The sequence below is a fragment of the Lepidochelys kempii genome, chromosome 7 (genome assembly GCF_965140265.1).
Source record: "Lepidochelys kempii isolate rLepKem1 chromosome 7, rLepKem1.hap2, whole genome shotgun sequence".
Taxonomy (NCBI): Eukaryota; Metazoa; Chordata; order Testudines; family Cheloniidae; genus Lepidochelys; species Lepidochelys kempii.
The window spans coordinates 45809402-45836038 of record NC_133262.1 but is presented as its reverse complement, the minus strand read 5'-3'; the positions used below and the strand labels follow the sequence as shown (position 1 = coordinate 45836038).

General features: G+C 41.8%; 1 protein-coding gene across 14 annotated transcripts in view; it reads right to left on the bottom strand.

Annotated features, from left to right (window-relative positions):
* Positions 1 to 26637, bottom strand: part of DOCK3 (dedicator of cytokinesis 3) — a 585316-nt gene that overhangs the window by 109566 nt on the left and 449113 nt on the right. For all 14 annotated transcript variants that reach the window (XM_073352483.1, XM_073352491.1, XM_073352484.1 and 11 more), the window contains 7 exons: positions 13427 to 13589; positions 12762 to 12868; positions 11802 to 11973; positions 10751 to 10848; positions 5034 to 5117; positions 4550 to 4650; positions 2915 to 2996 (listed from right to left, as the gene is read on the bottom strand). In XM_073352483.1, coding sequence (XP_073208584.1) covers positions 2915 to 2996; positions 4550 to 4650; positions 5034 to 5117; positions 10751 to 10848; positions 11802 to 11973; positions 12762 to 12868; positions 13427 to 13589 — 807 coding nt within the window. The remainder of the gene's footprint in view (positions 1 to 2914; positions 2997 to 4549; positions 4651 to 5033; positions 5118 to 10750; positions 10849 to 11801; positions 11974 to 12761; positions 12869 to 13426; positions 13590 to 26637) is intronic.

Sequence of the window (26637 nt, the reverse complement as noted above, 5' to 3'; positions counted from 1 at the left end):
AAATTCCAGAAGTTGGAGGATGCAGCAATGTGAAGTAACTTGAAATTCTCCATAAAAGGGAAAGGCCACTGTGACCCAAGGAAGAGGATTATAGGATTTGTATATGATGTTCCATAATCCTCTATGAAAAGAGGTTTCAGAGTAGCAGCCGTGTTAGTCTGTATTCGCAAAAAGAAAAGGAGTACTTGTGGCACCTTAGAGACTAACCAATTTATTTGAGCATAAGCTTTCATGATGAAGTGAGCTGTAGCTCGTGAAAACTTATGCTCAAATAAATTGGTTAGTCTCTAAGATGCCACAAGTACTCCTTTTCTTTTTATGAAAAGAGCGGTTCTTAAAAAGACCCATGCTTCTGGGGGCAGGCTGCTATGGCTGCCCAGAATGCCCTCAGGGAGTTAGGCAGAGCACTAGGTGTGCATGCAAACACATGGCTGTGATGGCAGAAAAGCTGGTGCATGGACACCAACAAATTACGTTAAACATTAGAGGCTCAGTTGCAGCGTGTAAGGCCCTTAGAGAAGTAGAAATTAATTGAAATGCCCTGAGACCTTCTGTTTTCTTGAACACTATTATTTTGGAGGCATTGTCTGACAATTAACAGAGACAAAAGGGACTTCAGTTCCTAACTGGAAATTAAGTTTCTGCAAGTTTGGTCCAGCCAACAAGCAGCAAAGGCAAAATGAGAGAGAGAGAGAGAGAGAAAGAGTGTAAAATCAGATCCATAGGCATCAAAGCCCTCTGCTATAGTCTTCAAATACTCAATGAATCTGTCTGTTTTACAGCACAGACACTATGAAGCACAAAAGACTGGAAATCCAGCTTGAGGGAGGTGGTAGGGAACATTTAAAGCAAGGGAAAGACTGTCAGACTAGTACAGAGAAATAAACAAAAAGTAATTTTTCAGGAATAAAGTACATTTTCTTCAAGTCTTATATCAGTCCAGTGATCACAGGGACTTAAAGAAGTAGCAACTCAGAAGTGTGAACTCTTCGTTGGATTATTGCTTGGTGAAACCTTCTACCAAAGGCTACATAGACCATTATTGCTACCTGCATCATTTCAAGTTGCCTATCTCTATACAGATGCTTCACATAGGTCCTGAACTGAAGCTACTGTTCAGGATGTAGACACAGAAATGAACTCTAAAATGTGAAGTCAACAAATGGACCTTCACCTTATAGGCCTTTGACATAAAACTATCCATCCTTCATAAGAAAATGAGGATTTAAAGCCTGATCTGTGTCAGAGCCTTAGAAACAACTTGTTTCTCTCTTTCCACAGTTAATGAAACATCTGAGCATCATTAGCATAAATGTGAAGGTGTATACTAGCTGGAAATGTCATTTATGGGAAAGGAAGAAATATTTCTGTTTGCCTGTCCCAGAATCTGTTGAAAAAGGTTGGACCTGCTTAAGATGAAATTATCTATTTGAGAACCTGTCAGTGAAGCCAACTTTCATTCCTCTGGGTTCAGCAAAGGCCAACTGAGAGAATTTTGTGTTTCTCCCCCTAAAGAACAACTGAATTCCAAATTCAATGGTCTTTCTATAGTAAACCTCTTAATCTTGGTGACTTTGAGTTCTTGCTGTTATAATTATAGTAAAAAAAGTCAGGTTTCAGAGTAACAGCCGTGTTAGTCTGTATTCGCAAAAAGAAAAGGAGTACTTGTGGCAGCTTAGAGACTAACCAATTTATTTGAGCATGAGCTTTCGGGAGCTACAGCTCACTTCATCGGATGCATACCGTGGAAACTGCAGAAGACATTATATACACAGAGACCATGAAACAATACCTCCTCCCACCCCACTCTCCTGCTGGTAATAGCTCATCTAAAGTGATCATCAAGTTGGCCCATTCCCAGCACAAATCCAGGTTTTCTTACCCTCCGCCCCCCTCCCACAAACTCACTCTCCTGCTGGTAATAGCCCATCCAAAGCGACCACTCTCTTTAAAATGTGTATGATAATCAGGTGGGCCATTTCATGATCACTTTAGATAAGCTATTACCAGCAGGACAGTGGGGTGGGAGTAGGTATTGTTTCATATTCTCTGTGTGTATATAAAGCCTGCTGCAGTTTCCACGATATGCATCTGAGGAAGTGAGCTGTAGCTCACGAAAGCTTATGCTCTAATAAATTGGTTAGTCTCTAAGGTGCCACAAGTACTCCTTTTCTTTTTGCGTATATAATGTCTTCTGCAGTTTCCACGGTATGCATCCGATGAAGTGAGCTGTAGCTCACGAAAGCTCATGCTCAAATAAATTGGTTAGTCTCTAAGGTGCCACAAGTACTCCTTTTCTTTTTTAGTAAAAAAAGTAGCATTTTATTTGTTTTCTGTGGAACTGAACTAGTGCAAAAACTATTCCTCTGGTTCACACACAGGATGGGAAGCTGTGTCTTCCTTCAAAATCATGCTCTGTTCATTGACAACTGACCCATGCTCTGTGGGATGGTATCTGTCAACACCACGGTCCACTCAAAGGCCCATTTACTGTTTTCTTAAAATATTCTAGAGCTTCATCCAGTCTGTGTCACTGCCAGAAATAAAAACCAGAACTTCAGACTCCCAGTCTGTGCTCTAACCACTATAAAAATGTTACTTCTATAAAGGTGAAATTTACTACTGTGCAGAGGGCCAGTACAATGCCAGTGCCCCACAAAATACCACTTAAATCCACAAAATAGGGTTTTGGTAGGAGTTAAGGAGGCATAGACCTTGTACTGGCCCTCTGCACAAGGGTGAATTTCACTTTAAGATTAGAATTTGGGCAGTTTTTGACAAAGTTGAAATTTGCTCTGGACAAATGAGTACTGCAAATCTGTTCAAGATCAGGTTTCATGTGCCTTAGAGCAGCCTCAGCTGTCTAGAAGCCACAGCCACATTGAACATACAGGCATTTACGACAAACACATACCCTCATTGCTTCCTGGATATGATCTTGTCGTACAAGCTCAGCTGACCGGTCCATGTACCACTTCAAACATCGGATCAGTTCTCTAGTAAGAGACACATTGACAGAAACATCAAGCAATTATCTGAAAGTAGCCAACCCTGAAACCTTCTGGGTTTTTTAAATGACTTGGCAGTTGTTTCCTTAAACAGCAAGAAATGCAATATGCTCTCTTGTTACACTCACTTTTAATAGTTAGGCATATTAGTCTAAATAACCAAGTTTACAGTAACAACATATACATTAATTTAAATGTAAAAGAAATTTCTGACACCAAAAAATAACTCTCCCTCCATAATTAACTCAGATGGCAAGAAATAAAGAATCAAAAAGGGGTTATAACAAATCACTTCAAACAAAGAAAATAATCAGTTTACAGAAAATAAAATACATGTAGTATTTCTTTTTGGCTAAGCAATCTGAGTAAGGGTCTTACAGATAAGCAATTTTCAGAAACTGTTTGAAATTGGAAAAGACCAACTTATGTAAAAAACATAGAGAAAATACCTTCACCTAATTTCCTAAAGTGCACAAAACTGTTTAGAATGCCCTGAAGTATTACATATGCTTAAGAACAAGTTTGTTTATACACCATCTCATCAGAAGAAAGTAGAAGTGCTAATAACATTTTCCTAAGATCAAAGATGACACTGATTATTAAAAATTGTGAATCTGTTTTCTCATCCTTCTGAACTTCACTGTGCTTTGTGATTCCCATACAGTTTCAATCTGTTTTAAAAGAACATTTTTAATGTAACCTATTTAAGATTTTTTTCAATACACTATAGCTTGAGTTCCCTATAATACCAGGGCCAAGAATGATGGAGCTGGAAGATTGCTGTGTTCACTTTATTTTGATCCAATTTGGGAGCCATTAAATTATGCACAAGAAGCAATCTGGAAGAAAGGTAAAATACAATCCTGTCTGATAATTGCTACTGCTTTCTAAATCTGACTCATGAAGTAACATTTCATTGTAATATATTGGAAAATAAGGCTCACCGCTGTTTTGAGTGTTAATGGAAATTAATTTTCTAATTCTCTGTGGAAATGAACATTCTGCCTTTAATCTCACAGAACAGAATAACTTGATCTAATCTGAATACTTGCCCTCTTCTTTGAAATTAGCCATAGGAAAAGGCATTAGAGAATAGGTGATTTGTCTCCCTAAATGGAGGCTATTGGTCTTATGTCAATGGATGCATTCCTGATAAGAAATGTAAGAATCATTTCCATGATCCCTGCTTAAGTTTCATGCAGGCCTCAAGTAGCCAGCATCCTTCTAGTATAGGAAGGGTGGATGCTCTGTGGGGCCTATCAACACAGCTTCTAATTAGTTGCTGCTGAGTGACATGAAGTGCTTCCTCACTTCACAGCATTCCGAACCCCTGCAGGCTAAGACTGGGACTAGGACCAGCATGACATTCAGCAGCTTTTCTCTGGGGTTAGATTTAGAAGTCATGCTACAAAATTCTTCTCCAGAATGTTTGCTTTTGAATACCAGATATACTCTGCTAGTGTAAAAGTTATAACTCTGGTGCCCATACCACTCAAAAGTCTGAGCGTTACTGTACAAAGTGATGACAAAACTCAACCTACTTGTAAGCCAGTGCTCCTGCAAAGTGTTTCTGAATGTACATATCCATAACAGGTCGGAAATGGAAATATTTGCTGTCACGCAGCAGATTTATGATGAACACCTGCGGAAGATAGAGAAGGGAACCCATAACAGAGCAAACTGCACACGTCACCAGGGATTAAATGAACAAGCTAAACAGGCTAAGAAACAGTTAGATGATGGGTTTTTTTCATATGCAGACAATGGAAATGCTCCTCTTTGACTTATTGTTTGCCCCTCCCATACTGATGGATGTAATCCTTCTCTCCTCATATTTTGGCTATGGTTATCCTACTCCTTGCACCCAATAAAATTACAGGGGTAGAACCTCCAGCTGAATCTCTCAGACATTTTAAGGTAATAAGATACTAGCAATAAGGCATGGTGGTAAGGTAATAAGAGCATGGGAAATACTGACCACCAGGGAAAGAAAAGTACTCATCTAATGGGAGTGGGGCTACTTACCAAAGACTGAAAGACCAACAGGCCATACTTTTCTGTATTGTCATCCAAAATCACAAACAAAGTGTCTAGAATGTCTTGCAGGAACTGAAATGGCAGGAAGAGACAGAGAATTTAAATCTACAAATCCTGCTTACATTCAAGAGCACTGCTTTTATTCTCAGATGTGACATACTTTCCTATGCCTTTACCACCATTCTGCAAGAACAGACCACTTTAAGATTCACCCATAGTAGGTGTGAGAAAAATTACTTATTGCCAAGAATATCTCCTGTCCTTTTACAAAGAACAATTATAAAAGAAAATGACAAACACAAAAATTATTTTATTATAAACTATATTCATTTAATTTACTAGTGTTTGCCTTTCACTGTCTCTGGGCAGATCAACAGTATTGCCTAAGACTGACAAAACCGTTCACTGTTCTGCAGTCCTAAAAGCATGTGAGATAGCATTCCATATCTGATACAAGCACATCCACTGATTCACAGTAAATAGTAAGTGTTTCAAGACATGGTTAGTACAAAACAGTTGTATTTTACGGGACAGAGATTCAGGGTGGTTGTTGTTGTTTTTATCAAGTATCTGTGCAACAATTTAGCTATACAACGCCAGCCCCTTTTGTCCATGACATGGCAGGCTGCTCAGTGTGCTGATCTCCCACTGCTTTCCATTTCAATAAATAGGACCCACTGGAGAAGAAGATAGCGAAGTGACAGTGCTATAGGCGAAGCTGATAGCTGGCATTGTAGGCTAGCTTTGTGCAATCTATTCCATCGGATTCTTTGATGTGGAAAAACAAGAAAAAAACCCCATAATGATTTATGAAGTCCCCCCCAAAAGATACAGCTGTCACTGAATGGCACTGAATTCCAGAAGGGAGTCAGTCAGCACTTCACTTGGAATATGTTAAGTCCACATATTTTTTAAGATTTCCTAGAGAAAAATTCTCCCTGTGCAGACCCTAGCTGTATTGCATTGAAGACAAAATTTATTCTCAAAATTATGGAATTTTGTGAAGAAGTCAAATATGGACATGAAGGAGTAGGCTTGTTCTGCTCATAATCATGTAAGGCAACATTCAATACGTAGCATTATTCAAAAATGAGTACTATTAGAAGTGGGCAGGTGTTTTGGGTTCACTATTCCAGAGGCCAAACACACCTCCTTCCAATTCTTAAATTCTGCAAAATAAATTGCAGGGAGGGCTCTCTGCATTTCTGGAACTAGTAGAAGGGACAGCCACTGTCTTCATATCTAGCATGGATGTGTCCTTCTCCAGGCTCACAAATGTGTGAATGTATTCTGAAATATCATCTTTGATCTGGAGAAGCCTGGGGCATGTAAGATAACAGAAGAGTTGGAACTCAGCACAATAGAGATTCCCATACAGAACAAAAACAAATTTTGGCAAGGAAAACAAAACCTTTTTCATTTTTTTGCAAAATGAAATTGTGTCTAAACATCTATGTTTGGATTGAAAAGGCCAGGTTTTCAATTTGGGGTTTCTCTCTCTCTCTCCTGAACCTCGCAAATGTTCTTGTTAAAAACTTCATCAAAATACATACATATCTGTGAAACATTTCAGTTTTGGTGAAACAGCTTACTTTGATGAAAAAACATTTTGTCAGAAATGTTCTGACCAGCTCTTATTTTGAGGCCTAAGGAGAGATTTAGAAAAGCGGAGAGAGATAAAGAAGGCCTCCTGTAGATTGTTAAGAAGCAGTTGGAGTCATGGTAAGGGAGAATGATCTACTTGCTCTGAAGGGAAGGATCTGGGCAAGACATAGAAGAAAAGAAACCTAAAAAGTTGAAATAAATTTGATTAGCCATCTGGCATTTTCTGAGCCTATTCAGGTCCAAATGCTAAAATTTTTGAGGTTTGTCAGTCATAACTAATAGCCACCAGGTTGTTGCTTTGTGAACAAGCAGAGCTGCATATTTAGCTCAGAAATCAACTCGTCAACTGGAGTTTCAGTTTCATCATTGCCTCCACGCAACTAATGAATTTTTGAGTATTCTTGTTTATTTAGGAAGGGAGTTCAGAGACAGCCACCTTTTCAATATTTCCACACAAAAAACACGGTTAATTTAGAGGTAAGGTTGCTTAACTGTACTTTCTCATAACAATGCAAACATTAAAAAACAAGGAAATCATAAGTTAAGGCAACATTCACCCCAAACACAATAATGGCCAGAGACCTCTTTTACAATTACAGACAGGAATCAAGTTTGTACCCATTCATCCTGAACACACAGGCTGCAGACCCCCAGCAGACTAGACCTGAGAGTTCTCCCATAGCTCCTACAGGCCAGAATGATACGTGCATGTTATATAATCAGATAACAAAAGACCATCCGGGTTATTTTAATTCATAGACATAACAAGGAAGATTTCCTCTCTTTCATGGTGCAGGAGTAAGAGGGGATAAGGAGGGGTTAATTTCCGGTACAGAAACTGGAGTGCTTCGAGATGTTTTGCCCCTACAGGTGCACACGGGCCCATGAGCTTTTGATCAGAGATTTTTCATCCGCAGTATCTGTGGGTCCCACCTGCACCATATGCATAGTCATGGTTTGGACTGAGGGAATATAGGAAGGGGCACAAATCAATACATCAATGACGAGTTAATGATGGAATTATTGCTGCTAAGGATACAATCCTGAATCTCTGCATTTTTTTGTAAGTGTTCAGAGTCCAGGTTCAGTCTCCATCCCCCTTTTCTCTTGGGAACCAGGAAGTAACTGGAGTAGAAGCCTTTTTAGGTGAAACTATGAGGAACCAGTTCAATTGCCCCCCAGCAGCAGGAAAGATTCTATCTCTTGCCCAGGAGACCCTTGTGGGAAGAGTCCCTCAAAAGGGACGAGGAAGAGGGAATGGGGCTGAACTAGATGGTGTAACCCGACTATAATAATTTAAGTAACCATCTGTCTGATCTGATGTATTCTGGGAGAGATGTACATCACAGAGTGGCAATTGGGCAGGGTGGTGCACCACAGGATTCATAGTGAGGTGATTTGTTACCCTTGACCAAATGGTCAAAATGAAAAAGAGGCTGTACCAGCAGCATCGAGAGAGACCTGCAAAGAAGCTTTGATATCATCTGGCCTTTGGAGATGATGGTTTGAAACTGGTTCTTCTGGTCCTGAGGCAAGTGATCAATAAAATGAGAGAATTTCCTATGATGTGCGTAGTCATATTTTGACAAGGCACGATAGTTGGCAATCCTGAATTGCAGTTCAACAAAAGAGTAACTCTTGCAGCCAAGGAGGTCCAGGTGCTTAAGATCCTGGTCATGAGGAGCTGATTTGAACAGCTCCTGTTTCTCTCATTAACCACGTTGATCACCAGAGAGTTTGGGCAGAGGTGGGAGAAAAAGGTACGCTGAACCCTTGGCCAGCACATAGTACTTTTTGCCAGCACTCCTGCTTATAGGTAGATGGTAGCCAGTGTTTTTCAAATGGCCATGGTTATCCTGCCTGGAGGAGAAGTATGCAAGACATGCTGGGGTTCCTGTATTCTCTCTAGGGGAATCTGTAAACTCTCAGTCACCCTCTTTATTAGCTCTTGAAAGACTTTCAAATCAAGCATGTAGGATGGGGGAAAGGAGCATAACTGCCATCTCTGGAGGAAAAGGATTTATTGGAAGGTAATGCCTCTTCTGCCCTTGGCTCTTGTTCTTTCAAAGGGTCTTCCTGGAGAATAGGGTCCCAGTGCCTGCTTCTCTTGATAGGTCCTCTTCCGTGAGGGCATTCTATAAAATTAGTCAGCATAAGGAGCCCCAGGGCTCCAGAAAGCCCAATGTGGAGGTGTATAAGGAAAGGGGAAGGGAGAGTAAGGGTGCTCCTGCCCACATTGGCAGGTTGGAAGTTGGCTAGTTCCAGGGGTCTTGTCCTTATGGTACACTGCTGGAGAGGGAGGTTGGAATGGAAATGTGGTGGAATCCTGGACAGAAATGTCTGAGTCCAAGGAGGTGTTGCCCCCCTGTATCTAACGGAGGAACTAGGAGTGTTGGTACTGTTGGCCATGTCAGTACTGGTGGTTGTGTTGGTACTGGATTCTGAGTTGGAACCAGTGGCTGACTTTTAGTGTGGAGGTGCACAGAAGCTGGGCAGTATGTCAGGACAGGTGGGTGCATTGGTACCAGTAGGAAATCCCCGTGTACCTCTCAGTACAGCGGATTCAGGCTGTGACTCAGAGAACCTCATGATAGAGGAAACTGGTTGGTATCAGCAATTCTGGACACTGCTCCTCAAGCTGAAGTGAGTTGAGAGGTATTGGATACAGTATGGATGGGTGGTCCATATGCTCCTTATGCACAAAGACTGGATTGGGGTTGGTGTCATTGGGTTTGGAGGGCTCCAAGGGTACTGACAATCATGCTGAACAGAGCTATTGGTCGTAAGACTTCTCAGTATGTGTGCTGGAAGTCTTGTTCATGAGTACCGACATCTTGATACCAGAGGAGGTAGAAGCCTAGTTGTACCCATACTGCCTTCTCAATCCCTGGCCTTTGGAGTGACTTTCCCCTTCTTTTAGAAGCCACATATGGGGATAGTGATAGCTGTTCCTTTTAGAGGGCTTTGAACGCTCTGAAACTACCCTTTCTCTGCTCACCGGAGCCAAAGTCGTCACCGGAATGCTCTGAGAGGTTGATGCCAACGTATGCAGGAGGAGTCAGACCCTGAAGTGATGGTGGCTCTCAAGGACTGCTCCATAAGCAGTAACTTCAGTCTGTCCTCTCTCAGCTTCCTGGATCTGCTCCTGAAGCCAGAGCAGACCTTACACTTTGATAGGATGTGGGACTCTCTGAGGCAGCCATAATGCCCGTTGCCAAGGGGAAGGACCTGTGGCAGATCTGGCAGGGTTTAAAACCCAGGTTTTTGGGCATAGCCCAAGGAGGGAGGCTGCAGAAAAAGGACGTCAAAGGGCAGAGGCCCTTGCTGTGAAAAACAAGGGTGGGGGAACCTCCAAAAGCACAGCTTGTACCAAGAAGAAACAAAAATAATAAAATAAATGGTCAGCTAGGTATGCTAAGCTAGCAGACACCACAATGCTCCCTCTCCAGCTACAGGTGGTTGAAAAGGAACTGGAGCTGCAAGGGTCTGCTCCTCGCTAATATACCATTGGTCCAGAGCACAAGGATGTGTAGGGAGCAGGCACAGACATGTGGACACTGCTAGTGAAAAATCTCTGATAAAAAGTGTCTGGATGTGTGCCCACGTAAAGTGGAGCCCCTTTGGGACAATAACTCCAAGAAGAAGCTTTAGTTGGCAGGGATAATGTCGATTTACTGAGTGTTTCTGGAGTTTAGGATTTTTGAATTACAGTTTTTTAAATTCCCAGCTTCCATTCACTTATTTTCTTAAACTGGTCTAAATTCAAATATATTAAATAACTGCAACATTCTAATGCTGTTATAGATTAATGCGTAATGTTCAATGTTATCTCAATCTTTAACTTTTTTGGTGAAGGAATAAAGCAGAAACATGACTCTTCCTTATCTACACACTGAAAATATATATACACAAAACCCTGAGCCCTCTAAAAATACCAGGTACATAACATATCAGATAACAGTCATATTATCTGGGCTTTAAAAATTGACAGCAGAGAGTCAGTCACAGGAAGGCCTCTTCTGGTTTCCTCCCTCGAAGACACCGTTATCATAAAAAATAATTTTCCCATCAGTAAGACTGACCATTAGTTGACTCAGTACCTTAACAATTTCCTCGCCATTGACATGCCTCAGTCTTCCTAGGATATCCATTACACGGTCTGGGTAAGCCTTCCATTTTAAGAGGGCAAGCAAGTCCACTGCAAAATGACACAAGAAAGCAACATGCACTCTGATATACTGTAAAGCACAAGGACACTGAAGAATGTCTAGTACAGGCACTACATGGCTAGGTTACTAAAGTTCAGAATCAGTATGACAACAATAGAAGGCCAGACTGGCCACTAAAAGAAAGAAAGAAATGTTTCAGTTTCCACTGCACGTTTAGATCTTGTCTGTGGTCTCACTCCTGCTTTTCACGCCATATAATGAAAGACTGAAACATGGCATAAGTTTAAGTGAAGCCTCTAAAATACTAACAACAGTTCAAGAATCCTTCCCATAACAAAAGCTTGTGCGTTAGAAACACACTCAGAATCAGTTAAAATTTATAAACAACTAAGGTAGGAAGAAAGTCACTCCCAAGATGTGATAGAGATTGAAGAGGCGATACTTGTTCCATGAATTATTCCTCACCTCAAAGAGAAAACCCAAGGAGTAAACCTCAGAAACATATCATACATTATTGCCAAAGAAATGAATGGTGTTTAAATAGTAAAGGTTGTATCTCTCCCCGTTTTGTCTTGATGTTGCATTGTGGGCAGTCACATTTCACCCTTTGGTGTCTCTGAGGACTTGAAGTAAGCAACATCAAGCCTTGATCACAGAAACCTTCAATATAAAGCCCAACAGAGCTAATTTAGAATTGAGTAAACATGCTAACTTTGAATTTATTATTCTCATGAGTTTAATCAGAATTAACAATGTTTTATCCTAGCCTTTGTGCCTCTATTTACAGAAATATACATACTATCTCTGTTACAAGTTAGTATGCTCATTTCCTTAAAAAACCCTGTCTCTACTCATTCCAGAAGCAATGAAGCTTAGTAAATATAAGCACAGCTAACATTAAACCATAGAAAAAAGGAACATTATATTGAAAAAACAGAACATGTTTCAATGGCCTTGTTTTCAGAAGGGACAGTTATGGTACCGTTCTGGGTGAGTTTGGTGGAGGAGAGCTGGGTCGAGATCGAGAAGGTCTCTTTAGTACTACGCTGGAAAATGAGGCTAGAAGGGATGTTAGGGCAGCCGTTGTAGTCCTCTTTGCAGCAGGGCAGCCCCAGGTACAGAGCATGATTATTAAATGTGCTGTTCTCATCACACTGCAGATACAGAAAGGAAACTAAATTTTACCCAGTTGATTTACTTTATTCCACACATTCATGCCTTGCCAGCAAGTGATTAACAATACTCTGAATTATTATTTGTATTATCATAGCACCTAGGAGACCTAGTCATAGATCAGAATCCCATTGTACGATCCTCTGAGTGCACAGAAAATCTATACACAGAAACCTATGCTTGCCATCATCAGGTACACTACATTAAGTCATCTGTGCTTAAGAAAATGTGGTCTCCCACCCACAGATCCCTTCAGAACTTTTAAGGACCTTTCAGATACACTACATATATCTGTTTGAGAGCTATATCTATACACTGAAGGAAAAAACTAGGGTAACCTGGTAAGGACAAAATTACTCTGCTAGAGTATTGTCGAGCAGGATTATGGTGTCTCACATTACTAGTCTAGTCCATAACAGCATGTTTTCAGAGCATAAAAGCGTATAGTAATAACATACCCTCATAGCATTCGTGGGTGGTTATGAATACTAGTGAGACTGAATTTAAAACCAGAGAGGAGTCACAAAAATCATTATAATTTGAGGGGGAAAATCAATTGTACCTGAAAAATGAAACCCATCTATACTAAGTCCTATAATTTAGGATCTGTTATAAATAGGTTCAGAATCCTGTCACTATTTCCTCATGTAATGAAAAACCGCATGATCAGAAATGCAATGACGTTTACTCAAATGTATCTATACTGAAGTAGGGATAAATAGGTGGCAGGTCTGCAGTGCAGCATTAGAAGAGTTGTGAGCTATGGTACCTTATAAACATAAAGCTCATGGATATCATCTGATAGGGTGGTGCCATCATCCCTCATCAGAGGAGTAAATGCAAAGCCAAAGAGCTTTTTTTCTCCTTTGTCTTTAGCTGCAACAGGAAATAAAGAACATAGAGAAACATTTCTGCATATGCTGCAAGTGTATGTGTGTATAATTTTTTCCCCTCACTCTCTATACTTCACACTCACTCCTTAGCCTCTCTGTATTTCTAACAACCAATGCACAAAGCCACATAAGGATTCATTTTTATATCTATCTGTAGATTAGAGATACACACACACACAGTACTAGGTCTCAGTTTATGCTATTGACCACATAATTAGTCTCTACAAATGTAAATCAGACAAGCCTTTATCAAGATTGTGCTGACCGGAGTAAATCATATGCACAACTTGTAAAGACAATATGTCTAACAACACAGTAGGAAAACAACATGGGAGTCTGTTGTACTGAACTGCATGTTCTAATCTAGACCCTCTTTTTCTATTCTCTAACAACTCATGATAGCACCAGGATTCTTAACATTGTACTTATTGTACTTTAAGGTTCCCTCTTCCAGTGACATGGCATTCTAATCCTCTACTTGTAATGGAAAGAAATCAACATTTTTAGATTTGTTTTGGACAAATGATTATGTTGCACTCACTGGAGCAATGCCTGAACTCAAAGCGAAGGTGAGACCCACGAAACCTGTCAATGGGGATGGGTAGCTTGATAATTTCCCCCCAACGAGGGCTGTTACTGTGGTAGAGGACAAAAGAGTGGTATGCACTTCTGTTTGGCTCTCCTGAGCCTAAACTGATACAGTCCTGGAACAAAACACAAAAGAAAGAATAAAAGACATCACCTCTACTACACAAGTAGGTTTCAGAGTAGCAGCCATGTTAGTCTGTATTCGCAAAAAGAAAAGGAGTACTTGTGACACCATAGAGACTAACAAATTTTAAGGTGCCACAAGTACTCCTTTTCTTTTTGTGAATACAGACTAACACGACTGCTACTCTGAAACCTGTCATTATGCAAGGCACTGAATTTAGCCGTATGGAGTGGAAAAAATTTGTTAGTTTCTAAGGTGCCACAAGTACTCCTTTTCTTTTTACACAAGTAGGGTGACCAGATGTCCCGATTTTTTAGGGACAGTCCCAATTTGGAGGGCTTTTTCTTATATAGGCACCTATTACCTCTCACCCTCGTCCTGATTTTTTACACTAGCTATCTGGACACCATATACACAAGTCATTTTATTACACTGAGAGAGCCTCATGCTGAGGTTACTCAGGTTAGTCTCTTTTTTTCTCTGTATAATTCATCCCCTTCTGCAAACACAAGGACAGAGATAGGAGGAGAATCCTGGATGCAAAGGAATCTGAAGTTTTTTGAAGGGAGATTTTTAGATGGTGCTTTGGATCAGAGGTACAGCTCTGGGACCTGTGTCTCAAGCAGCATTCAAACAGGAGTTGTTTGCTTTCCTTTTTCCTCAGATTATTATTATTTTTACCTTTGTATCAAGTAAGTGCAGGATATATATTAACAAATGGATCAGAAGGAAAAAATGGGAAGTAACAGATAATTACTCACTTGTAATTAGGCTTCTCTGTAAACATCATTTGGCTAGATTCCTACTTTTGGGTCTCAGCTCACTAATGTAATACAGCGAAGAACTCTCTGAGCTCTCAATTTTTTTTAGCTCTTTGAAGCACTGGCCATACAGCCCTGTTCTGAGATCAAATGCCAGTGCCCCAGTGCCCTTAGATAGAACATTTTATTTCATGTTACTGAGTAATGGCAAGCAAAGAACACACAGGTTAATAATTACCACCTAAAGATACCAGAGTGGATTCCCACTCTTGGAGACTAAAAAACTCCAGGGTAGTCTTGACTAATCTATACATTCTCAGCACATGGAGGAACAAAAACTGTACAAGTCAATTTAATTAAGGAGTATCATGGAAACTTCCTGAATCCCCCATTCACAACAGGAGGTAGGACAGTTGGGAGAAATAGTGAGCAGGTGGCAAACAGCAGGAGAAAGGGTGTCTACACTATGAAATTAGGTCGAATTTATAGAAGTTGATTTTTTAGAAAGCAATTTTATTCAGTTGATTGTGTGTGTCCCCACTAAGCGCATTAAGTTGGCGGAGTGCGTCCACAGTACCGAGGCTAGCGTTGACTTTCGGAGCGTTGCACTGTGGGTAGCTTTCCCGCAGTCTCCGCCGCCCATTGGAATTCTGGGTTAAGCTCCCAATGCCTGATGGGGCAAAAACATTGTCGCGGGTGGTTTTGGGCACATGTCGTCAGTCGCCCCTCCCTCCGGGAAAGCAACGGCAGACAAACGTTTTGCGCTTTTTTTTCCGTGCGGGCGCCATACTGCTTTCAGCAGACAGTGCAGTAGGACTGCTAACCGTTGTCATCGAACCACTGCTTCCGCTGCCACTCTGCTCTCCTGATGCTATGAATCCACCTCGCAGGTCCTCTATATGACCATCGTCATCCACTGCTTCCGCTGCCACTCTGCTCTCCTGGTGGTCTCACAGGGCCGCTTCCACTGCAACTCTGCTCGGCTACTCTTGTCTCTCCATACCACGGCAAGCGTGCAGCCCACTCAGTTGTTGTGTCCTGGCAGCAGATGGTGCAGTAGGTCTGCAAAACTGGTCATCCAACCATCGCTTCCCCTGCAACTCTGCTCAGCTGCTCTCCTGCAGACCCCATACCATGGCAAGCATGAAGCCTGCTCAGATCACTGCGGCAGTTATGAGCTTTGTAAACACCTCATGCATTATCATGCAGTATATGCAGAACCAGAACCTGCAAAAGCAGGCGAGGAGGCAATGGCAGCGCAGTGATGAAAGCAATGAGGACATGGACACAGACTTCTCTCAAAGCACGGGCCCTGGCAATTTGGCCATCCTGGTGGCAATGGGGCAGGCTCATGCCATGGAATGCCGATTCTGGGCACAGGAAACAAGCACAGACTGGTGGGACCGCACAATGTTACAGGTCTGGAATGATTCCCAGTGGCTGCGAAACTTTCGCTTGCGTAAGGGCACTTTCATGGAACTTTGTGACTTGCTTTCCCCTGCCCTGAAGCACATGAATACCAAGATGAGAGCAGCCCTCACAGTTCACAAGCGAGTGGCGATAGCCCTCTGGAAGCTTGCAACGCCAGACAGCTAACGGTCAGTCGGGAATCAATTTGGAGTGGGCAAATCTACTGCGGGGGCTGCTGTGATCCAAGTAGCCAACGCAATCACTGAGTTGCTGCTATCAAGGGTAGTGACTCTGGGAAATGTGCAGGTCATAATGGATGGCTTTGCTGCAATGGGATTCCCTAACTGTGGTGGGGCAATAGACAGAACGCATATCCCTATCTTAGGACCGGAGTACCAAGGCAGCCAGTACATAAAACTGAAAGGGGTACTTTTCAATGGTGCTACAAGCACTGGTGGATCACAAGGGACGTTTCACCAACATCAACGTAGGATGGCCAGGAAAGGTACATGCTGCTCGCATCTTCAGGAACTCTGGTCTGTATGAACAGCTGCAGCAAGGGACTTACTTCCCAGACCAGAAAATAACTGTTGGGGATGTTGAAATGCCTACAGTTATCCTTGGGGACCCAGCCTACCCCTTAATGCCATGACTCATGAAGCCATACACAGGCACCCTGGACAGTAGTCAGGAGCTGTTCAACTATAGGCTGAGCAAGTGCAGAATGGTGGTAGAATGTGCATTTGGATGTTTAAAAGCGCACTGGCGCAGTTTACTGACTCGGTTAGACCTCAGTGAAACCAATATTTCCATTGGTTTCAGAGTAACAGCCGTGTTAGTCTGTATTCGCAAAAAGAAAAGGAGTACTTGTGGCACCTTAGCGACTAAATAAATTGGTTAGTCTCTAAGATGCCACAAGTACTCCTTTTCTTTTTGCGAATATTTCCATTGTTATTACTGCTTGCTGTGTGCTTCACAATATCTCTGAGAGTAAGGGGGAGACGTTTATGGCGGGGTGGGAAGTTGAGGCAAATCGTCTGGCTGCTGATTACACGCAGCCAGACACCAGGGTGGCTAGAAGAGCACAGCAGGGTGCGCTGCGCATCACAGAAGCTTTGAAAACCAGTTTCATGGCTGACCAGGCTACGGTGTGACAGTTCTGTTTGTTTCTCCTTGATGAAAACCCGCCCCCTTGGTTCACTCTACTTCCCTGTAAGCCAACCGCCCTCCCGTACCCCCTTCGATTACCACTTGCGGAGGCAATAAAGTTATTGTTGTTTCACATTCATACATTCTTTATTAATTCATCACACAAATAGGGGGATAACTGCCAAGGTAGCCCGGGAAGGGTGGAGGAGGAGGAAAGCACCAGGTGGGGTCGGGGAGGAGGGAAGAACAAGGCCACACTGCATTTCAAAACTTATTGAATGCCAGCCTTCTGTTGCTTGGCCAGTTCTCTGGGGTGGAGTGGTTGGGTGCCCCCCCCGCGCGTTCTTGGGCGTCTGGGTGAGGAGGCTATGGAACTTGGAGAGGAGGGCGGTTGGTTACACAGGGGCTGCAGTGGCGGTCTGTGCCTTTCCTGCACCTCAACCATTCACGAGAGCATATCCGTTTGATCCTCCAGTAGCCTCAGCATTGCATCCTGCCTCCTTTTATCATGCTGCCGCCACCTTTCCTCTTGATCCCACCACCTCTCCTGTTGCTCCCAACACTTGTCCTCACGTTCATTTTGTGCTTTCCTGGACTCTGCCATTGTCTGCCTCCAGGCATTCTGCTGTGCTCTTTCAGTTTGGGTGGACTGCATGAGCTCAGAGAACATTTCATCGCGAGTGCGTTTTTTTCACCTTCTTATCTGCGCTAGCCTCTGGGACAGAGATGCTAGTCGCAGCTTTGAAACATTTGCAGCTGCGGGAGGAAAAAAGGGAGATTAAAATTGAAAAAGACACATTGGCCATTTAAAAGGAGAGGCTGATGTTTTCAGGTTAACGTGCAGCACAAACCCAACTAACCCCCGCACCCAATTCTCTGGGATGATCGCTTCACTCCTTCCCCCACCACATGGCTAACAGCGGGGATGATTTCTTTTCAGCCACAGGCAAACAGCCCAGCTGCAATAGCCACCTCTGAATGTCCCCTTAATAAAATTCCCCTATTTCAACCAGGTGACCATGAATGATACCACTCTCCTGAGGATAACACAGAGAGATAAAGAATGGATGTTGCTTGAATGCCAGCAAACAGCGGGACCACATGCTGCCATGCTTTCTTATGCAATGATTCCAGACTATGTGCTATTGGCCTGCCGTGGTAAAGTGTCCTACCATGGAGGACGCAATAAGGCTGCCCTCCCCAGAAACCTTTTACAAAGGCTTTGGGAGTACCTCCAGGGCAGCTTCATTGAGATGTCCCTGGAGGATTTCCGCTCCATCCCCAGACACGTTGACAGAGTTTTCCAGTAGCTGTACTGGCTGTGAATGCATCCCAAGTCTTCAAGGCAAATTAATAATTAAACATGCTTGCTTTTAAACTGTGTATTATATTTACAAAGGTACACTCACCAGAGGTGCCTTCTCCACCTTCAAGGTCCAGAAGCCCAGGTTGGGAGGGTACTGTCTCCAGGGTGATAAACAGTTCCTGGCTGTCAGGGAGAATGGTTTCTCCGCTTGCCTGGTGTGTGCTATCTTCAACCTCCCCCTCCTCATCATCTTCGTCGTCCCCAAAATCCTCATCCCTGTTGAGTGAGACTCCCTTGCAGGAGGCCACGTACAGGTGTGGGGTAGTTATAGGGGCACCCCCTAGAATTGTATGCAGCTCATCATAGAAGCGGCATGTCTGGGGCTCTGACCCCAAATGGGCATTTGCCTCCTGAGTTTTTTGGTAGGCTTTCCTGAGCTCCTTAAGTCTTTTGGAATGGAGTTCTGATAACACGGATTTGTCTCCCCATACAGCGATCAGATCCAGTACCTCCCATTCGGTCCATGCTGGAACTCTTTTAAGATTCTGGGACTCCATGGTCACCTCTGCTGATGAGATCTGCACGGTCACCTGTGCTGATCAGCTTGCCACGCTGGCCAAACAGGAAATGAAATTCAAAAGTTTGTGAGACTTTTCCTGTCTACCTGGCCAGTGCATCTGAGTTGAGAGTGCTGTCCATAGCGGTCACAATGGAGCACTGTGGGATAGCTCCTGGAGGCCAATACTGTCAAATTGCATCCACACTAACCCAAATTCGACCTGGCGATGTCAATTTCAGTGCTAATCCCCCTCATTGAGGAGGAGTACAGAAATCAATTTTAAGAGCCCATTAAGTCGACAAAAATGGCTTCGTTGTGTGGACGGGTGCAGGGTTAAATCAATCTAACGCTGCTAAATTCGACCTATACTGGTAGTGTAGACCAGGGCCAAGAAGGAGACACTCCATGGTTTGTATTGAAATACAGTTATACAAAAAGGTAAAGCACAAATGCATGCACTAGGCTGGACACCTGCAAAGCAACTCAGAAGCTCTGACTACACCATGCATCTTAAAACAAAGCAGAAAAAGGACAGCTGAAAGAATCTGCAAGTATAACGTCCAAGAAAAATTGATTTTGTTTCTGTTACCCCCACTCCTTCCAGGAAAATAGTAACCCAGTTTTTGGATTATTGATTTTTTATTTTTTGGGTGGGGTAGGTTCCTCCCTTTTAATGTTCTGAACTTCTCTATCAATTTGAAATATTTATATGGAAGGAACATAACAGAATGAATTCAAAATAGAACAGGTGCAGAGAATGGTTACTAGGATGATCCAAGGAATGGAAAACCTACCTTATGAGAGGAGACTCAAAGAGCATGGCTTATTTAGATAAAGCAAAAGAAGGCTGAGGGGAGATATGATTGCTCTCTATAAATACATCAGAGGGATAAATGCCAGGGAAGGAGAGAAGGTATTTAAGTTATGCACCCATGTGGACACAAGACCAAATGGATATAAACTGGCCATCAACAAGTTTAGGCTTGAAATTAGACAAAGGTTTCTAACCATCAGAGGACTGAAGTTTTGGAGCAGCCTTCTAAAGGAAGTAGTGGGGGCAAAAAACCTAACTGGCTTCAAGACTGAGCTTGATAAGTTTATGGAGGGGATGGTATGATGAGATTGACAACAATGGCATGAAGCGGATCTGTGACGGCTAGCAGCAAATATTTCCAATGGCTGGTGATGGGACACTAGATGGGGATGGCTTTGAGTTACTACAGAGAATTCATTCCAACGTGTCTGGCTAGTGGATCTTGCCCACATGCTCCTCAGGGTCTAAACTGATCGCCATATTTGGGGTCGGGTAGGATTTTTTTCCCCCGGATCAGATTGGTAGAGACTCTGGGAGGTTTTTGTGCCTTCCTCTACAGCATGGGGCAAGAATCACTTGCAGGTTTAAAATAGTGTAATTGGTGGATTCTCTGTAACTTGAAGTCTTTAAATCATGATTTGAGGACTTCAGTAACTCAGACAGAGGTTAGGGATCTGTTACAGGAGTGAGTGGGTGAGGTTCTGTGGCCTGCAATGTGCAGGAGGTCAGACTAGAGGATCATTATGGTCTCTTCTGACCTTAAAGTCTATGAGATTATAATGTAACAGAACACTCTGGGGGCACTAGGACTCAAGTGCCCCTCCCCACAGGTAAAACAGCAGAGAGGAACCAGCCAGAAGCAGCCAAAGCAGGGACCACTGGACATTCAGAGAACTTTCTACAACTTTGACTGGATTTTCTGTGCCCTATGCTGATTGGCGGTTTGCTTCAATGAGAGCCCTGCGCAGATACAAAATTTGTATCCACATTTGATCCATGATCTGCAAAAATGGTCCATGGATATAAGGTGGATATCTGTAGAGTTGCAGGGCTCTAGCTACAACCCTCTCTCTCCTTTGCAGTCTCTTCACCTTAGCTTCACTCCACACCTGCTCCTCTTACCCCCTTCCCTATCAGCCTCACTCTCCTTCTCTGCCCTTTATATTTAGCTTATCTCCTTCTAAGTAACCCCACAATATATAAATATAATCATGTAACTAACCTGACATTTGCTGCCATTACACTGTTCACTCAGCTTGTGTATTATACCCTCTTCCCCTGCCCTGTGTCTCTCTTGTCTATTTAGACTGTAAACTCTGTGGGGCAGGGACTCCCTACTACTGTGTATATTTACAGTGCCTACAACAATGGGGCCAATTCTTGGTTGGCTCTTAGGCACTACATAATAAATAAAGTTTAAACTCTTCTAATATTGCTAGAAGCTAGGATATAGCAGATAAACTGATCAGCACTATAAGGAGTTTATATCATGGAAGTAGATGCGTAGTAAGATTGGATACAGGCCTGGGTGAATGGTTCAATATTGTGACTGGAGTTAGATAAGGGTGTGTGTTATCATAAATCCTCTTTGCATTGGCAGTAGATTGGGTGATGAAGCAGGCAACACAAGGCATCATGGACGGTGTAAAATTGGTTAGCAGAAACTAGTTAACACAACGTTAACTTTGCCGACAACATTGCTTTACTGAGGCCAGGTCTACACTACTGGCTAAATCGGCACTGCTCTGATCCCTGCAGCAGTATCGGTTTAGCAGGTCTGATGAAGACATGCTAAATTGATGGGAGAGCACTTTCTGATCGAATTGTCTACTCCATCTCTCCGCCAAGAAGGGTAAGGGAAGTTGGTGGGAGAGTGTCTCCCATCGCCACAGCACAGCGTAGACACTGCGGTAAGCGGATCTAGCTACGTTGACTCCAGTTACGTATTTCAATGAAGTAGCATAACTGAGATCGATTTACCACCATAGTGTAGACCAGCCCTAAGTATGAACTGGAATGGAATTACTGCCCTTATATCAGAGGTAGAACAGGAAGCAGCAAAATTTGGACTGAAAATCAAGGCAGAGAAAAACCAATATTATGAAAGTAGAAAACTGTACAACAGATACAAAGGTGTACATGGATGGAAAAGAAATTTAACAGCTAGCAATGTTCTGATACCTGTGTGTGTGTGATGTCATTCAAAGGTGGCTGTGATAAACATATTCACACAAGAAAAACACCACTTTTGGAAGGATGACCAAATTTGGTCAAACAGATCTTCACACCAAATGATAGGTCAGATTATACCATGTGATTGTACTGAGCATGTTTCTGTTCAGAGCAGAGACATGGCCAATGACTGTGGCTAACAAAAAGAGACTGGAGGCTTCCCATCAAAGATGGTGGAGGAAAATACTGAATATTTCATGAAAAGACAAAATTACAAATATAAGAGTAAGGGAGCTGAGAGACCAGGACAGGTTATAAAATATCATCAAAGAAAGATGGGTCAGCTGCCTAGGACATATATACCATATGGAAGACAAGAGACATGCTAAGCAAGTATTGAAATGGGTATCTGACAACGGAAAAAGAAAGCAAGGAAGTTCAAGGAAGAATTGACTGAAGACAGTGCCAGAGGACACTGATTGATTTGGCATCAGCTGGGATGAAGTACCACAACAACTAGTGAGTGACCATAATCAGTGGAGGAATTAGACTTTCCAATTTGTCAGCAGCTCAGAAGGAAAGAAGACCAAAGGTGAGGTTTCTCTCTTTCTACATGTTCCCTCACCCATACAGCAGATTTCTGTATATGATGTGGCAAGGCATCTTTTTTGCCACGTCAGCCTCAGCATTTCTGTCTGTGGTGGCAGAGGCAGGGCTGGAGTAAGTCAGTCCTACTCTGGAGGTTTTTAAATTCTTAACTTCGGTTTATTTACAATATTTACAAGGTCAGGCTCAGGGTAGGCTAGAGTAGTTCTCTTAAGAAAAAGAACCCCATAATACAAAAGAAATACATCTCCTGGACCCCTGACTAGAGTATTAATTTATTATGCTGGTTTCTGGTTACTAGCCCTTCCCCAAAACAGAAGTAAATTCAATGTTTCCCGTGTACGGAGGAGACCAGCCTTCTCACCTAGGATAACCCTTTTCTTCCTGCTGCCCCTAACCCTGCTGAAGCTTGTTTCTTCTCCCTCCTCCCACTCTCTTACTGGAGGAGGGGCTTTTAAAGGTCATCGGCAGCCCTTAATTGGACTCAAGTGTCTCTAATTAACCTGAGGTAACGTCTTTTCAGTTCATAGGAAAAAGGGTCTTCACCGTTATAGGACTGATACACATGACTTCCACCACTCTCTTATAGCTGTGAGGTTTGACTTTGTCACAATGATCAATAATTTTGTTAATAAGTGCTTATTGTTATATCACATGCTTCTACATATAGTAGAAAAACAGAGTTTATTTGTAAGGTACCAGTTCCTGAAGGATTCAAAGCATAGGAATTCATATTAACTAATAACAATTCCATCTCTCCTATCCTTCCCTCCATTACAATAAAATGGCCTCTGTTTCTCAAAAGAGACTTAACACTGAAGTGCTCATGTATCAAAATCATTGTCACTCAATCTACTTATTTCAGAGTAGCAGCTGTGTTAGTCTGTATCCGCAAAAAGAAAAGGAGGACTTGTGGCACCTTAAAGACTAACAAATTTATTTGAGCATAAGCTTCCGTGAGCTACTGCTCACTTCATTGGATGCATATATATCCATTCTTACTTGTAATTTGGTAAGAAATTAAGTAGATCTCTTGTAAGAAACTGATTTGTGGTCCTGGCTTCTCTGAGGAGGACCCAATGCTCTTTTATTTACTTGGATTTGGAATACCTTTGAAATGAAGTGATATATTTTTAAAATCAGTAGGTCGATATCTTAAAACAAAAAAACTTCAAATCCAGATTCCAGCGAGAAACTGCTGAATTGGAATTCATTTGCAAATTGGATACTATTAATTTAGGCTTAAATAGAGACTGGGAGTGGCTAAGTCATTATGCAAGGTAGCCTATTTCCCCTTGTTTTTTCCTACCCCCCCCCCCCAGATGTTCTGGTTTAACTTGGATTTAAACTTGGAGAGTGGTCAGTTTGGATGAGCTATTACCAGCAGGAGAGTGAGTTTGTGTGTGTATGGGGGTGGGGGTGTGTGAGAAAACCTGGATTTGTGCTGGAAATGGCCCACCTTGATTATCATGCACATTGTAGGGAGAGTGGTCACTTTGGATGAGCTATTACCAGCAGGATAGTGAGTTTGTGTGTGTGGTTTTTGGGAGGGGGGTGAGGGGGTGAGAGAACGTGGATTTGTGCAGGAAATGGCCCAACTTGATTATCATGCACATTGTGTAAAGAGTTGTCACTTTGGATGGGCTATCACCAGCAGAAGAGTGAATTTGTGTGGGGGGGTGGAGGGTGAGAAAACCTGGATTTGTGCTGGAAATGGCCCAACCTGATGATCACTTTAGATAAGCTATTACCAGCAGGACAGTGGGGTGGGAGGAGGTATTGTTTCATATTCTCTGTGTGCATATAAAGTCTGCTGCAGTTTCCACGGTATGCATTCGATGAAGTGAGCTGTAGCTCACGAAAGCTCATGCTCAAATAAATTGGTTAGTCTCTAAGGTGCCACAAGTACTCCTTTTCTTTTTGCGAATACAGACTAACACGGCTGTTACTCTGAAACCTGTCACTTATAAAAAAAATCTACCTAATAATCTATATGGGTCTCTAACCTCTCAAATCTGTGATATCTGAACCTTTGTCCTAGTTCCTTACATGACCTCACCATCATCCAACAAAGGAAATACTTTAAAAGGTTTAATTAAGAAAAAGAGAAACTTTAACCATAATTATTATTGAACATATCAATAATAATAAATATGCCAAATCTATAAAATTAGTCAACATGTAATGTTGGCATGCATAGCTGAACCATGGGCCATACATTGATTCTAAGTAAGATGAACTGAATATATCTCCAGCTCTCTGACCATCCTTATTTCAACAAGATGGGCCATTTCAATACTGACCAATATTTTTGTTATTATTTATATTACAGTAGCAGCGAGAGGCTACAACTGAGATTGGGGCCTCATTGTACTAGGTACTGTACAAACAGATACTATAGCAAGAGACAGTCCTTGCCCAAAAGAATTTACAATCCAAACGGATTAGTTCAAGTGGACACATCCTCAAAATGGAGAAATTGTGTGCTCAATGCACAAAGAAGCTCATGTGTTTTTAAACTTCAGACCAAATATTTAACTGAAACATGTAAGGCCAGATTCTCAACTGGTATCAGTCAACACAGCTTGACTGAAAACAATGGAGATATTTCAATTTACACCAGCTGAGGATCAGACCCAAAATTCAAAAGAATGTTCCCTAACTTATAGAGCATTTCAAATGTTCAAACAGCTGTCCAAAAAGGAACTGATTAACAACAACTGAGGATTCCTAAATGGGATATGACATACCTCATAACAAGTAAGCAAAATATCCAGCCTAATGCAATAAGAGCCCACAAGAGAAAGCAGAACTCTGCTCCCTTTAATCTGAATATTTGTATAGTCTATTACTTCAGAATAGCAGCATGAAACATATCACATTTAACATCTATTGAACTGAATTTAGACCACTTCAAAAATGCCAGTCGCCAATACGCAGAAATAATCAGTACCACATAACAGAAACACACTATACAGCATTCAATTTGGAGACTAATCCTGTCTCATCTCTTTGCTCACTGTCGAGTTTTCTGCATGATGTAAAAATTTTGCCAATTCATCTGCCAAAGTAAAAGCAAATGAGACCAGCCATCTGGGATTACTGTTAATTTAGTGGGGTAATTTATCATTCCACATTAATATCCTTGTCCCAGTTGACTTTTTAAGGGTATACTGGTGTTGTAAATCTATAGAAAAACCCTGAAAAACAGAAAACTTCAGCTCCTCAAACATTTGTGTCAGCCTCCAAAATGCTGTAAAGGTTAGACAAAATTTTGCTTTCAAGGTCTTCCTCTTAATTTAGGTGAAGATCTCTGAGAATGATGAGATCTATCACTTTAATAGTCTAAGCTCTGTAATGGATTTTAAGATGTCTAGGCATCCATTTGCCAAAAACCTATATAGGTTTATTACCCTAGGTGTTTTCAGTATGATACTTACTAAATTAATATTGTTTTATCTTTTATTTTCAGAATCATTCTGTTTTGTTTCAAACTATTCGCAAAATTTCAAGGTATTTTACTTTACACTTCATACATGTGGTCTAGTTAATCTTCATTTTGGCCATTTAGAGCAAGTGGGCTTTTAATTGTATACTTGTGACATCCCTGTCATTTCCCATCAGGAGTGAAGCAGATATCATTCAAGGTCAGATAGGATTTTGATATTAAACAGAAGGAGAAGCTCTTGCTGCAAAGACACTGTCAGCTAGAGAACTTCAGCTGCAATAATTCAACATAATAGAAAATGAAAAAGAATTCATTAAAGATTAATATTTTTTTATTGTAAACATTAATAGTAAGGAGTTTCTGGAAGAGCTGCTTGATCCAATATCTTCAGTGTTTATATTTGTTTTACCAGAAGGATCACCTGAGTTCCTTGAGGCTGCTTACATAGTGCGATGCAGCCATTTTCTCCCCCAAGTTTCTTTTAATTATAGGGTGAATTTAATAACTTTTAGTGCTTAATAGAGAGGAGAGATTGATAGCAATTCTCTGTTCCAAGCATACAGTAATTGAGCAGAACTGTGCAAGTTTCTCTCACACAGTCAAAGCACCACAATTCCAATTTGAAATATATTTTGCTGTTCCTGGTCTATGGCTTATTCTGAACAGAGATTGCTGGTTGTGATAAGGGGTGCTAAATTACAAAGTAGTGTGAGGAAATTTCCACTAAAATTAGACAGAAATTAGACTAAAACCACCAAACGTGTTGACTTGGGAAATAATTCAAATTTGAATACAATGCCCTCTACAGACTTCAG